The sequence below is a fragment of the Schistocerca nitens genome, chromosome 1 (assembly GCF_023898315.1).
Source record: "Schistocerca nitens isolate TAMUIC-IGC-003100 chromosome 1, iqSchNite1.1, whole genome shotgun sequence".
NCBI lineage: Eukaryota > Metazoa > Arthropoda > Insecta > Orthoptera > Acrididae > Schistocerca > Schistocerca nitens.
The window spans coordinates 274268131-274282319 of record NC_064614.1 but is presented as its reverse complement, the minus strand read 5'-3'; the positions used below and the strand labels follow the sequence as shown (position 1 = coordinate 274282319).

Here is a 14189-nt window from a genome sequence, read left to right as displayed (position 1 = left end):
CTCCCGGGATTGGAATGACTCCTTACCCTCTCCCTTAAAATCCACATCCTTTCGTCTTTCCCTCTCCTTCCCTCTTTCCTTATGAGGCACAGTTTGTTGCGAAAGCTTGAATTTTGTGTGTGTGTTTGTGTTTGTTTGTGTGTCTATCGACCTGCCAGCGCTTTCGTTCGGTAAGTCACATCATCTTTGTTTTTGGATATATTTTTCCCACGTGGAATGTTTCCCTCTACTATATTGATATCAGTAATTTGAACCCAACAATTACGTTTGTTATTGTCACTGTTGCATTTCGAAATCTTTTCTGTCGTCTTATTTTCTCTTTCTGTTTTTGCCAGTAGTTTCACTTTGTATTCACCTTCTCCTTTTTACCGTAATCTGCTATACAATTTTATCCCGCCTATATATACTCAATAATACGTAACCCACTTCCAAACCATAACCAAAAAAAATTATTTTTTTTACCGCTTTCAACACTACCGCCGCTATAAAATCCACCATTTCTAGTTCACAAACAGTTCCTTTCACCTTTTAAACAACCATTTCGGCTAGTTCTAATAACTTTCGCTTTATTTCCGTTTCTGTTTTTCCCACATCACTGATAATTTTTATCCGCTTCCCACAGGTTTTAACGTCATTATTTCTTCGTCAGACAATTGTTAGCCTCATTTTCATAATCTGCCACCACAAAAGCACTCCTTTTAATATATTACACGCAGTTTTTTCGAAATTTTCCCGAATTTCTCCGTCCTTTGACGTGTTTTGGCGGCAACACAACCACCTAACCTTTGTGCACATCGTTGTCTACCAACCCAAGTCCAACATAGCCCAGCTGTAACCAACACCTTCTCGCCTTTTTTCACACCAGATCTCCAGTTACTTTCCAGTCCACCTTTATCTCTCTCCATATATTTTTATTTTCATTTAGACTTCCGCCTCGACTGACATCTCTGCCCAAACTCTTTGTCTTTAAATATGTCTGCTTGTGCCTGTATATGTGTGGATGGATATGTGTGTGTGTGTGAGTGTATACCTGTCCTTTTTTCCCCCTAAGGTAAGTCTTTCCGCTCCCGGGATTGGAATGACTCCTTATCCTCTCCCTTAAAACCCACATTCTTTCGTCTTTCCCTCTCCTTCCCTCTTTCCTGATGAGGCAACAGTTTGTTGCAAAAGCTTGAATTTTGTGTGTGTGTTTGTGTTTGTTTGTGTGTCTATCGACCTGCCAGCGCTTTCGTTCGGTAAGTCACATCATCTTTGTTTTTGGATAGATCATTTACATATATAGAGAACAAGAGTGGTCCTACCACACTTCCCTGGGATACTACTGATGATACCTCTGTCTCTGATGAACCTTGCTATCCAGGATAGTGCTCTGAGTTCTATTACGTAAAAAGTCCTCGAGGCACTCGTGTATATGATAACCTGTTCAGTATGCTTGGAGCTTTGTTAACAGTTTACCGTGGGGCACTGTGTCAAATGATTTCCTGATATCTAGAAATATGGAACCTGCCTGTTGAGCTTCACTAGGAATTATCATCTTATTTGCAGCTGTTAACACACTTTCATCACTAGTGTCCAGCACACATTTGTGATATAAAATCCAACTGGGATTAAAATTTTTGTTGTTGTTCACTTCTGATTTCATCCAGCTTTGTGTTCCTAGTAGTTTGCAGGCAGTGTTTCACTTTATATGTGAGACTAGTGCTGGAAGCTTTCGTAGAGGCAATTACAGTCAATTAATGTTATATCTGTTTTCCTGCCTCTATTTGCGACGATGAACGCTACCCTTTGCAATTAATGGGGCTGATTATCTCCCTTCTCCGAAATCCGTACATAATTCATCACGTCTGAGGAGGGATTAGCTGCTTGTATTCTGCTACCCTAATAGCAGGTTCCTGAATATAGTGCACTCTTGACCTATTAAGGGGTGTGTTCTAAAATACTCCACCCAATAGAGGAAGTCGAAAAATCCATACTTTCAAGAGTGTCACAGAATTATCTGAAACTTTAGTTGAAGCCTTTCACATGGCTCCAGACCAGAGGACTTCGTTTGGTTCTGGAAACACTACTGCAAAATGCTAAATGAGCTTTCACTCCATGTGCAAGGCTAGTCAACTGTCTTTAAATATCTCTATAGATACCTATATCTACATCCATACTCTGCAAACCACTGTGGAATTCGTGGTAGACTGTACTTCACATTGTAGCACATATTATGGTTTGTTTATAAATAACTCATCTGCTACCAGTCACTTTTTCCTTTATTTTATTTTTCACACTATGCATTTCGGGAAATGATTCCCACTTTCAAATGTGTTTTTTTGTGTTTGTTGTGCTATTTCTATGTGATTTCGATGTGTGGGAGTCTGCTTAATTTCGTTGATTTTAAGTTTCCTTATGGTGCATTTGTGCAGAGTCTCACAAGAAATGTCAACGAAATGAAGCAGACTCTCGCACAATTGACAACATCACATAGAAATGGCTAACAAACACAAAAAAAAAATGCACTTGAAAATGGGAATCATTTCCCGAAACCCGTTGTGCAAAAAATAAAATAAAGAAAAACTTGACTGGTAGTAGATGAGTTATTTATAAACAAATCTATTGTTTTCACAGTCGCAGGCTTTCACAACCGTTTATAATGGATCAAATCACATATGAGGACTTACACCCATTACATTGATATGTGGTGTGTGGGAGAAATGTTTGCTTAAACACCCCTATGGGCACTGTAATTAGTCTAATATTGTCCTCATTATCCCTAAGAGACTGATTTATAGAAGGTTGTAGGATCTATCATTTAAAACTGGTTCTGCAACTTTGTAAGTAATGCGTTCTGTGGATGTTTTGTGTCTGTCTTCAAGTGCCAGCCAATTAAGTTTCTTTTAGAATCTCCTTAACACTTCTCCATGGATCAGATAAACCTGTGACCATTTGTGTTGCCCTTCTTTGTATATGTTCAATATGCCCTGTTTGTCCTATTTAGTATAGGTCCCACATATTTGAGCAATATTCTTGCAAAGTTGGATTGGTGTTTTGCAACCCATCTGTTTTTCAGACTGATAGCGTTTCCGTAGTATCCAAACAGTGAACTGAAGTCTGCCATGTGGTTTACCTACAACTGAACCTATGTAATCATTCTATTTCATATTCTTACAAATTGTTCTCCCCCAGGTATTTGTACGAATTGACCAATTTCAGTTTTGACTCATTAACATTATACTCGTAGGAGACTACTTTTTTTGTAGCGCAAAATTTTGTATATCTGAACATATAAAGCAAGTTCCCAAACTTTGAAGCATTTTTCAGACAGTTCTTCATTGTAGACAACAATACCATATGTGAAAAGTCTGAAGTTACTATTAATATTGTCTGCAAGGTCATTAAAATACAACATGAACTGCAAAGGTAACACCACACGTACTCTGTGGCAAATCTGAAGTTACTTGTAAATTTGACAATGACTTTCCATCCAGTATAATGTGCTGCATCCTTCCTATCGAGAAATCGGTCGCAAATTTCACCTTATATCCCATACAGTTGTAGTTTCACTAATAAGTGTAGGTGTGGTGCTGACACAAATGCTTTTTCGAAGTCAAGAAATACTGTAGCTATCTGATTGCCTTGATACACAGCTTTCAGGATGTCGTGAGTAAAGTGCGAGTTGAGTTTCACATTATTGATGTTTATGGAATCCATGCTGCTTGTGATGAAAATGGTCATTCTGTTCAGTATATGCCATTACATTTGAGCTCAAAGTATTATGACCATACAACAAATCAGTGTCAGGGATATATTGATCCCTTCTCGTAGCTGGGTGTGACCTATGCTTTCTTCCAACTACAGTGCATGCTTTTTCTTGTTTGAGAGTTCTACTGTTCTTTTTGGTTAAAAGAGGAGCTAACTTAGTCACAAATTCATTGTAGAATCTGATGGGTATTGTTTCGCATCTTGGAGCTGTATTCAGCTTTAGCGATTTCAGCTGTTTCTCAACACCATGGACATTAATATCTGTATCACTCATCTTAGCAACAATGTGAAACTTAAATTGGGGCAATGCTCTTTATTTTCCTATGTAAAGTAACATCTTAAAACAGAATTCAGTATTTTTTCTCTTGCTTTTATTATCTTTAATTTCAGATTCTGTCTCATCCATGAGTGTCTGGACTAACTTTGGTACCACTAACAGCCTCTATATATGACCTGAATTTCTTTGGGTTGTGTGAGAAATCTTTTAATAATATTTTGTTACTGTAGTTGTCGCGGGCTTGACACATTGTCTTCCTGAGAGCTAAAGCTATTTAATTCAGCATGTCTGTACATTTGCTTATTGTGCAGCAGTCTCCATTTCTTTAGAAGTTTCTTTACAGTGACTGAAAATCATGAAGGGTACTTTCCATCATGAACTTTTATATTTGCTACATTTCTGTCAACTGATCATCTATTCTTTTAAAACTGGACCACAGTTCTTCTACATGCTCCTCTCCAGAGCTAAGTGTATTTAGCTCCTTATTGAGATACGACAGTATCTACGAGTACCTTCCTGAAGATGTAAATCCTTCTATTTCTTTTAGTTGCCTTTTGTACTGTGGTAATCTTTATTACTACAACTGCCTCATGATCAGTGATACTAGTTTCATTGTCGACACCCTCAAAGAGTCTGGTATGTTCGCTGCCAATACATCCAGTAGATTTCTAGCATGACTGGACTTCAGTACTATCTATTCTAAGTAGTTTTCAGAGAAGACATTAGTAATATTTCACAGGAAATCTTGTCTTACCCATCACTTCATCACTTACAAGATAGTAACTTTTCCAACTGAGTGTTGGATGACTGAAGTAACTTTTCCAACTGAGTGTTGGATGACTGAAGTCTCATCTGATGATGAAAGTATGTTGGGCCATTTACATACTAGAAAACAGGTTTCTCTGAAGTTTTCAGGTGCATCTGGGAGTGAGTCTGGTGGTCAATAGAAGGATCCAATTTTAAGTTTATATGCATCCTTGATACCAAGTTTTGCCCAGATAATTGTGCATGTAGCTTCAGCTTCTGTCTTGGTGGATTTTAGTTTCTTGTCTACTGTGACAAATTCACCACCTCCATTTTTCATTAGCCTGTCCTTTCAATATGCACTTAGATTTTACCTAAAAATCTCACTGCCATCAATTATGTGTTTTAACCATCTTCCATCTAATATTTTGTGAACACCACTGTTTTTTAGGAATATTTTGAACTCTTTTGACACTTCATTGTGAATGCTTCAGAAATTAATGACAAAGGTTTTAATATCTTCACATGTAGGGATCATTTCTTTGGATCTTATACTGATACTTCCAGGTCTCCTACAGCTGTCATTGACTGGACTCGATGGAGAGTTGCCTAATCTAAAAAAAAAATCCTTGTGTGCACTCCAGACACAGTCAGCTACCTGGGTAGTAGCCTCTGATGTGTATTGGACACTTGGCCCATTAAGGGAGACCCCATAGTTCTCAACTGTATGGTGCAAGTCTAGGAAGTCACAGCCTAGCATGCTGCATAATTTTTGCAGTATCTGGTTTAAGCCGTCCACTCAACACAGAACCAGGAGGCCATAGTCAGTTCAGGAAGAGTGCTGCAAATTGTGAGCTTCATTAAAACACCGAGCGCAAGACTAAACCAGCCTTTGCAGTAGGTGGAATGATACAAGTGTGGTCTTGGAACCCAGATGACAAGCACTGCTTGTACTGATGTGCACAACAATCTGCAGTTGGTTGCACTCTTTTTCCTCAGTGACTGCCAGAACAGCCTCTTATTAAACTTTTTGAATGAGGCTTCCGGGTATACAGACAGAGTATACCTGTTGTTCCTTCACATCCCTTGCTGCCGCCATTTCCCCAAGGAGTACCCTTACCCAGTGTATGTTTGAGCTGTTGATGACAAATTGGACCTCTACCTTTTTGTGTTTGCTTCCTCCTGAGACAGGACACAGCAGGTTTCCCAACAGGTGGAGTGAGTCACACTGGCTCAGTTTAGGTTTCAGTGAAAGACAGCACCTGAAACATGTTAATTAGTGGGTGAGTATAATAGTCTTAAGCTCTCCCGTGTACCTGCCTGCTCAGTACAGTGCACCTAGCACTGACATTCCACTTTAGGTCAGTGTATGAATGATGATAAATACGATGCTTCTTGCAGAGGAGACAGAAGCCACAGGAGAGGTCAGTTCTTGAGGTACCTTTGATATCTCATACACATGACTCTTGGTAGCAGTTCCAACACACCCATTTGCAGCAGGTTCCAACTGTAGTCAGGGTGATTAAACTAAACTTGCCAATACCTTTTCAATTTCTGAATCGAGGCTAAAATTATTAATAGTTCCTTTTAAGAACTTAAGCAAGAAATATGAAAAATGTGATTTCTATTAAGGCAACAGAAAAACCAGGTATAAAAGTTACTAAATTTTGTGAAACTGTTTTGTGATCACTGCCATTAACAAATACAAAAATAGAGTTAATTTATGATAAACACATTTAATATACACTCATGTTGCAAGAGAAATATGCCTTTATTCATTTTGATATACACTGAAATTTGTGGGAAATATTTCTTTCTCCTCCTCCTCCTCCTCCTCCTCCTCCTCCTCCTCCTCCCCCCCCCCCTCCCTCTCTCTCTCTCTCTCTCTCTCTTTCTTTCTTTCTTTCTTTTAATACTACCGCTAAAATTGTCAAAGCACAACATTAGATTACATCAGATGTCATAGTACAGAATATGGTTTTCATAAATCTCATTATAGAAAAACATACTCTATATCATGATTTATGCACAAGTTTTGATACAGTTAATGTGAAAAGCATATTTAAATTTTATGTGACGTTTTTGGACTTATGCTTTCAAAGTGAATGTATCTGACACACTTGATTCCGCCTGGACACAAAGGAAATACCAGAAGTCAGCTTGTGTATGTAAACATCAGTAAATAAATGTGCAAAAAGCACAGATTTTGCACTTTGCTGGTTTCATGATACCTGATACATTCATGTTCCAAAGATGAGCACAGCAACGTAAGCAAATCTTACAAAAACAATGTAAAATATGGAACACAAAAAAGCACTTCTTTTGCATGCACACCCACAGTGGCATCTCAGCCCATGCAGTGGTACCATTTGTGCCACTGTGAGTCATGATTTGCAGGTGACTGCACCCAGTGTACTCAGTAGCCACCAGCAGAGCCATCTCAACTCTTGCAATGAGCCTATCCCCTCCCTTTCTGGCCAATATAATTGAGCAGTTACAGTTCTCCCCGGTATTCGGAAGGGTGTACCGTAGTAGCACACCTCCACAGATCAGGAAATTTCATTTCTACCAGATTAAGTTAAAAGAGGGAAGGGAGGTATTAGATTACCCCATGAAAAACAAATGAAATGATCATATGGCATAGTAGGCCGAGAGGTCGCATTTGGGTTCGGCCAACAACTGCAAGTCTTATTTCAGTCGACGCCACATTGGGCGACTTGCGTGCCGATGATGAGGATGAAATGATGATGAGGACAACACTAGATCCAGTCCACGAGTGGAGAAAATCTCCAACCTGGCTGGGAATCGAACCCGGGTCCGCTGCACGGGAGGCAAGCATATTACCATCCAGCTAAGCAGGTGGACTAGATTACCCGATGTTGTGTTATGTCATCATTTCATGAGGTATACCATGACCATATGCTGCAGTGTGACTTGCTGCAGACAGTGTAGATTATATCCCCCAGTGAAAGGAAGCATAATTGTAAAATAATTTATTGTTGGTACTGAAATTAAAGTTGTCCCTTAAAGCAGTTCTCAGGAGCACAGATAGTTTGATCTTATTTGTGGCTGCTGTTAACTGTGATTAACTGCTGTGATTAACTGTTCAAGTGTCTTTTGTTCTCTCTCTCCCTCCCTCCCTCCCTCCCCCTCCCTCCCATAAAATTTTCTTTATAGTCTCCATACATTCTGTTCTTACTTTGTTTATTAATTTGCTGGCGTTTCGCTCTTGTTGACCAGGAGATTTGTAGGTTCTCTGCAGTTGCCCTACATTTGTTCCCAAAGAGGTATATAATCAACGTGGAGAGGCTATCTATGTGTGAACAGCACTCTGGGTGGCAGCAACATGCAACACTGGCCATCATATTTTGCAACGTACACACACTTGTTGTGTTAGTTAAGTGGGTGCGATACAATGGCCTATATAAACATTATATACTTCTTTTATACAACAGAAGCTTTGATTTGTAATCAGAAACTAATACAAAAGTATTTTTTCTGAACCATAAATTGTACCCAGTCTATGTTCAAAGTGGCAGAAAGAATCTTATGGAATTGTCAACCATCAGCAGACAATTTTCACGTAAGTTTATATCTCGATGTATTCAGAATGTTGGAACAAAGACTAAGTTTATTTACTAGGTTTGATCATCTAATGGTTCCCTCTGAATTTGTAGAGGACTGTCATTAGTGTATTCTGATAAATCTGTTGTTAAAACAGTACTTCACCTGTACATTACATCATTTGCGTGAAACTAAATCAATGAAGGACAGAGGAAAATAATCAGAGAAATGTACACAAAGTTAATTTTATTTCAAGAGCAGTGATAGGCCTTTCATGTAAATTGGTATACTTAATGTATAAATATAGTTTCAAGTACATTTTAATGTCGAATAACTGTAGGTCAAAACAGGGCACTATTTATTATTATACTTGCCAATTACTGTGTGCCATAAATATATTTTATTTCGTTTTGACAATATTATGAAAACCATATAGCAGAGATGCTGAGACTGTGTGTGTGTGTGTGTGTGTTGTATTCTGGATCTTTTATTTCATTTCTATTTATTTCTCTTAGCTTTACAACAGAAATATTAAGTTGTCAGTAAAGATTCATTTCTTAGCTCAGTGCATAACATACAATAAAATGATTATTTTATTTTATCCATTATCAAATGGTACTTGAAAGCATGCTGCTGTAAAACCAGTGCTCTTGCTTGTTAAAACAGTAATACTTGCTTTTACGTAATGACAGCAGCAGGTTGATATCAGATTTGTGGTATCCTGTAGGATGTTGAATCACACAGTGGGTTACACAGCTTTATGGACATTCAATGTAAATGCATTGAGCATAGAGGTCTTTTAACTGCTCTTTTCTGAGAAACAACTGTCCTAATGCAATGTGACATGAAACCTAACGGTCTTGTCATCCATTATAACAGCTCAAAGCCACATAAAAACAACAATGACAAAACAACAACAACAAAGAAGTCCTGTCTATATATTCTCTTCAACAGCAGTGATAATTAAGTGTTTTTAATTATTTGTATACACGTCATTTGCTTTCACTGTAAATACTGGTACAAACAATCTGCTGAATGTACCCCTGATAAATATGCAAGGCCTGCTTCCCAAGCGTGAAATGTGATTTGATTAGAATAACTGAATATGAAAGCTATAAATGAATGTGCTTGTGTCTGCACAGAAAGATAAATAGTAATTACAAAAATAATGCACAGCTTGTACATCGCAAACATCATGCATAAGATGACATAGTATATGACAAACACATTTCATTATTGGGATCATTTCCTAAAACTTGTAATTTCAGTGACTGGCAGCAGCAAATCCTATTGTATAACAAAAACAAACATATGATCCTTTTCTGCCAGACAACTAGTATTTCCCAACTTGATGTTGCAAAACATGGTGGCTAAGTTTTCAATTGACTCCAAATGTGGCGCAGCCTTTGCCTGTCTATGTTGTTTATATAGGTCATCGTTTGAACCTGTGCTGTGCTTCATTGTTCCCCAGTTGCAGAGCAGCAACAGCTAGAATCTGTACAGGATACTGTGGCCAGTAGATATGCATACTTCGGGAAAGTGATAGTGGTGGGGATTGTGGGAAGATGCTGTACAGGAAATGCCAAGTGCTGGAGGGAAAGTGCCATTCTAAACTGAAGCCTGCACTCACATTTCTTGTAAATATTAAGTGGAGCCCCTCCACACCCACACTTACATGGTGAACATTCAGAAAAATCTGTCACCACTGCTCTGGTTAGTACCTAAAAAGAATTAAGCCAAAAATGCAGCAATTTATTTTTGCTTGGATTGTTAACTATTTCTAACCTTCAGAGAAGTGTCAAGAGTGGCGAGTTTCGAGTAAAACCTACACATTTCTCTTCTTGCCATGTTAAAATTTGAGTTTGCACAGTCTCAACTCGTGAATGTGTTGTGCAGATGTGATTGCAAGAAAATTCTGAAACTATGGTTTATTAAGTTTATTACATGAGAAACTGAGAAAAAGGGAGGTCAGTATCTTATGAAAAAGCACATCCTTGGTACAAAGTAAATGCGTAATGTCTTCCTTTATGTTGGTCCTTAAAAATTACATTCTTTCATCAAAAAAGTCTGTAGTTAGTGGATTAACATAGTAGATAATGAAGTTTTGCATAATAACTGTATGGAAAAATACTCCCTCATTGCGTGCTGTCATTTGTCAAAATCTCATTTCAGTATCTCAAACAATTTATGAAATCTGAGGAATGTTGTAAATATTTCACCTGGCTTTATCGCTGGCACGACACGATCGCAAAAGAGTGTGCTATGTCAGATGAATTGTCTCAAGATTGGTGACAAATAGAGACTTTCATTCAAGTCTAAAGAAAAATTCAATTTGTTAACTAAATTTCATAAGAAACAACATATTATGTAATATTCACCAAATGCAAAATAATAGCAACCCCTAGTTTTCATTGAAAACCTTTTCAAATTTTGCACAATGTCTTACTTCCACGTAAATATCACAATAACTATGACCATTAACAAAGTGATGGGCACATCATCATGAACGTGACGTATAAAATTACAAGTAAAACAAAAATGATTTTTTTAATTGAATAGTTTCTGTAAAATCATTTGAGAAAGATTGTGGGGCATGCGCCTTGATTCTGTCATCGACATCTGGCTGAAGGATGGCAGTCACTGTCGGCCTGCCCTTCCAAACAAATGAACGAACTTGCCAATTGCTTTGGATGAAAATTCGTCACTGTGTCTCGGCCACCGTATCTTGTGTGGACCCAACCATTGAACTTGGTCTGTGTGTTGTCAGATTGGTGCATAACTGGCATGGTGGAATACACTTCTGATGTGATTCCACTTATTCTGATCACTATCCTTCTACTTCTTTGCTTCAGCGTAGCAAGTGACAAAAGACTAACACATATAAATGAAATCTTGACACTAGCCTTTGAAAACAGAGGTTTCTTGCTTCACAAGGAAGAAATGAACAAAATTTCAAGAAATGGAAACTATTTGTTGGTTACAGATTATTTGCATTCTAGATCATTTGCAGTGGATATAGATTGAGTGTTAAATTTTAGAAGTATTTTACATTATGTCATTTAAATGGGGGGGGGGGGGGTATTCTTATAGCACAGTCCAATGATATGTTTTGTTTTCTACTTAATTTGTGATTCTGGTACATTATTTATTATTCATACCGCTGTTGATTTTTTAATTTTTATTTTTTGTTTCAATATATTTGCCCTGCAGTGAGCACATGTTATTCTTTTGTTGTTGTTTGGATTTGAAATTTCAGTCATTTTTTAGCTTATATTTTATACTGCTGTTCAAACATAATCATTTGTATAGTTCACTTTGTTATGTTTTTCATTTCTGTTTGTTGCAGGATTAGTCAATCAGGCCTTACCGAAGGACTCACAAAGATTGCACGCTCCTCTAAGCAGCACCCAGTTGAAGATGCATCTGAAGAAGAGAAGGATGCCCTCATTGCTAAACGTGAAAGTAGTCATGAATATGACTGACTGAATCATGGAAGTACAGTGTAATTTCCAAAGTTTTACACATGTGGAAAGAAAGTATGAACTGTGTACATATTGATGGTTAATTTATTGACTGATCACTTTATTGAAAAATACATTTTGTATCAAAAACTTTAAGTGGGCAAACATGTTCCTTGTTCTGTTCAAGACACAATGCCACTCAAGATCTCAACAGAGAAGCTCTTCTGGGTCATAATGCTGCATATTTTGTGTAATCTGTGAAATGTGGGATACCAGATATTTACTTTAAAGTTTCATGATGAAGTAATACAACTGTATTATTATGGTGATACATCATCTTTGATGTGTTAATCATTGTCCCTTGCGTAACTGTATTCAGTGACTGTGCAGATGCAGTATTGTTAAATTTTGATGAATTAATGTTAGTTTTGAATTCTCTCTGTCAGCTAAGATTGTGACTTCATACTTTGGTAAACACTGATAATGAGGTAGTATATATTGATAGATAGTACAAGATTTATTGCAAAATGAGGACAGATAACTAATTACTAAATAGAAGAGTTGCTGAGTAGTGAACAGGCACATAGAATGTTTGGACAATATATTGACAACAGACAGTCTTCCTTCAGAACACACACACACACACACACACACACACACACACACACACTAAAAAGTGACTTAGGTTTACCATACATTTGTTAAGTGTTGATACTTTACCTTTAAGTCCCCATGGTGAATTAATTCCACAAGTAAAAATCAAAGTGTGTATGTACTCATGAGAATTGTTAATTAATTAGGGTTCAGATTATTTTTGTCAGTTTGGAAGATTAAAAATGAAAACTTATCTTCATGAGGAGCTGTGGTCTTCAAGCTGCCATTTTGGAGTAAGCACCAGCAAATACATGTATCACAGTGAATAGAGTAGTACATTGTAGTATTCAGTGTGACTTAATAGACATTTACAAGCATCCTGACAAAAGGAAGCCTTTGCTGATACATCAGTTGTCATTCTTCAGGACCGAATTACAGGTTGACACCTGCAACTAAATTTTTTAGCTATGGGAAACATAAAATATCAGTGTTTATCAGTAAATGGAAGCCACATATGTTTCAGCTGTCCTTTACTTGTAGAGCTTTAGTGTATGATAAGGAAAAGTGCAGCCCTAAATGAAAATAAATGATTTTTCATTTCACCTTTTTTAAAATCCTCTTGTGGGTACCTTGTATTGTGTGACATTTCTATCTAAAGCTTGATAACTTACATTTCCTCCAACAATCTCTTCTTAAAAAGTGAAGGCAGTTCAGGTTAGTATATTACTGACTCTTCTGCTTATGTGTATTTGTCAGTGTTCTGCTACTTAATGAGTAGATGCTTTTCATAATTTTAGTATTTGTGATACATCACCATTGTTTTTGCTAAAGCAACAGAATAATAAAAGTAGTATTAACGTAGATGTCTGTTGAAGGACATTGTACAAAAAGACTTTCTGTTCATTCTCTGAATAAACCAGTTTGCTGCTGCTGCTGTGAGACTGTCATTGGCTCTACCCAAAACACTAGCATTTCATGGTATTTTAAAAATGTATGTATGTATTGTAAAATGGAGTGTAAATACAACTTTATGCTGTCGCTAAATGGTGAAATTTATTAAAACAGCTCGGTGGGATAGTGAAGAATGGCATCTTGGTGTTAAATTATTTATCTTTGTACATTACAGTAGCTGTTGTGTAGTGTAACATGGGATTCTTTGGAATAAAAGGTTCCACTCTTTTCCTCTTAGGCTGACGAAAGATGTTCTTGAGAGCTGAAAGACGTATTTTAGGTAGCTGGTAAGGGTAAAACACTCAACACACTCTAGTTTTATGTCTGCACAGATAAACTGTAAGTCATCAGATCTGGACTTCGACAAGATGACACGACAAATAAAGCTCTCCACCTTCCGTGGTAGAGCACTTGTTCTTTGGATGTGCCTTGGAGGTCAGGGACCAGAGAGGTGCACTCAGTAAAGTAAACAAGCAGAAACAAATGAAATATCTTTTTAAGAACTGACACTTACTCTTGATCGCTAATATTATAGCAAGGCACATGGCTGTTTTAAATAGTCTTGACCCTTCATTGAGATTTAAGCTGTGGATAAAAATCGTTGGGCGTAAAATACAGAAGAATTACCGATAAGCTGTTTACGTCATTTAGTGGCTTGGACAGATTACATTGTGACAAAGCAAAGTAAGTAGTCTGAGAGAACGGTCATGTGGCACTGCATAGCAGTACCATGCAAGTAATTAACTTTGAGAATGGCAACCAGAAATTAGGAGATAAATTGGCATACACATATTCTGGGTGACAGATTGTGCTTGAAGTCCACATCGTCAGGTACATCTACGTCTACATCG

At 37.4% G+C, this 14189-nt stretch overlaps 1 protein-coding gene across 2 annotated transcripts in view; it reads left to right on the top strand.

The window, feature by feature from the left end:
* The window catches only part of LOC126248094 (protein GPR107), a 209417-nt gene extending 195945 nt beyond the window's left edge, over nt 1-13472 (top strand). For both annotated transcript variants that reach the window (XM_049948772.1, XM_049948765.1), the window contains exon 13: nt 11679-13472. In XM_049948772.1, the coding sequence (XP_049804729.1) occupies nt 11679-11814 (136 nt within the window). In that variant the 3' untranslated portion in view covers nt 11815-13472. The remainder of the gene's footprint in view (nt 1-11678) is intronic.
* The last annotated feature ends 717 nt before the right edge of the window (nt 13473-14189 follow it).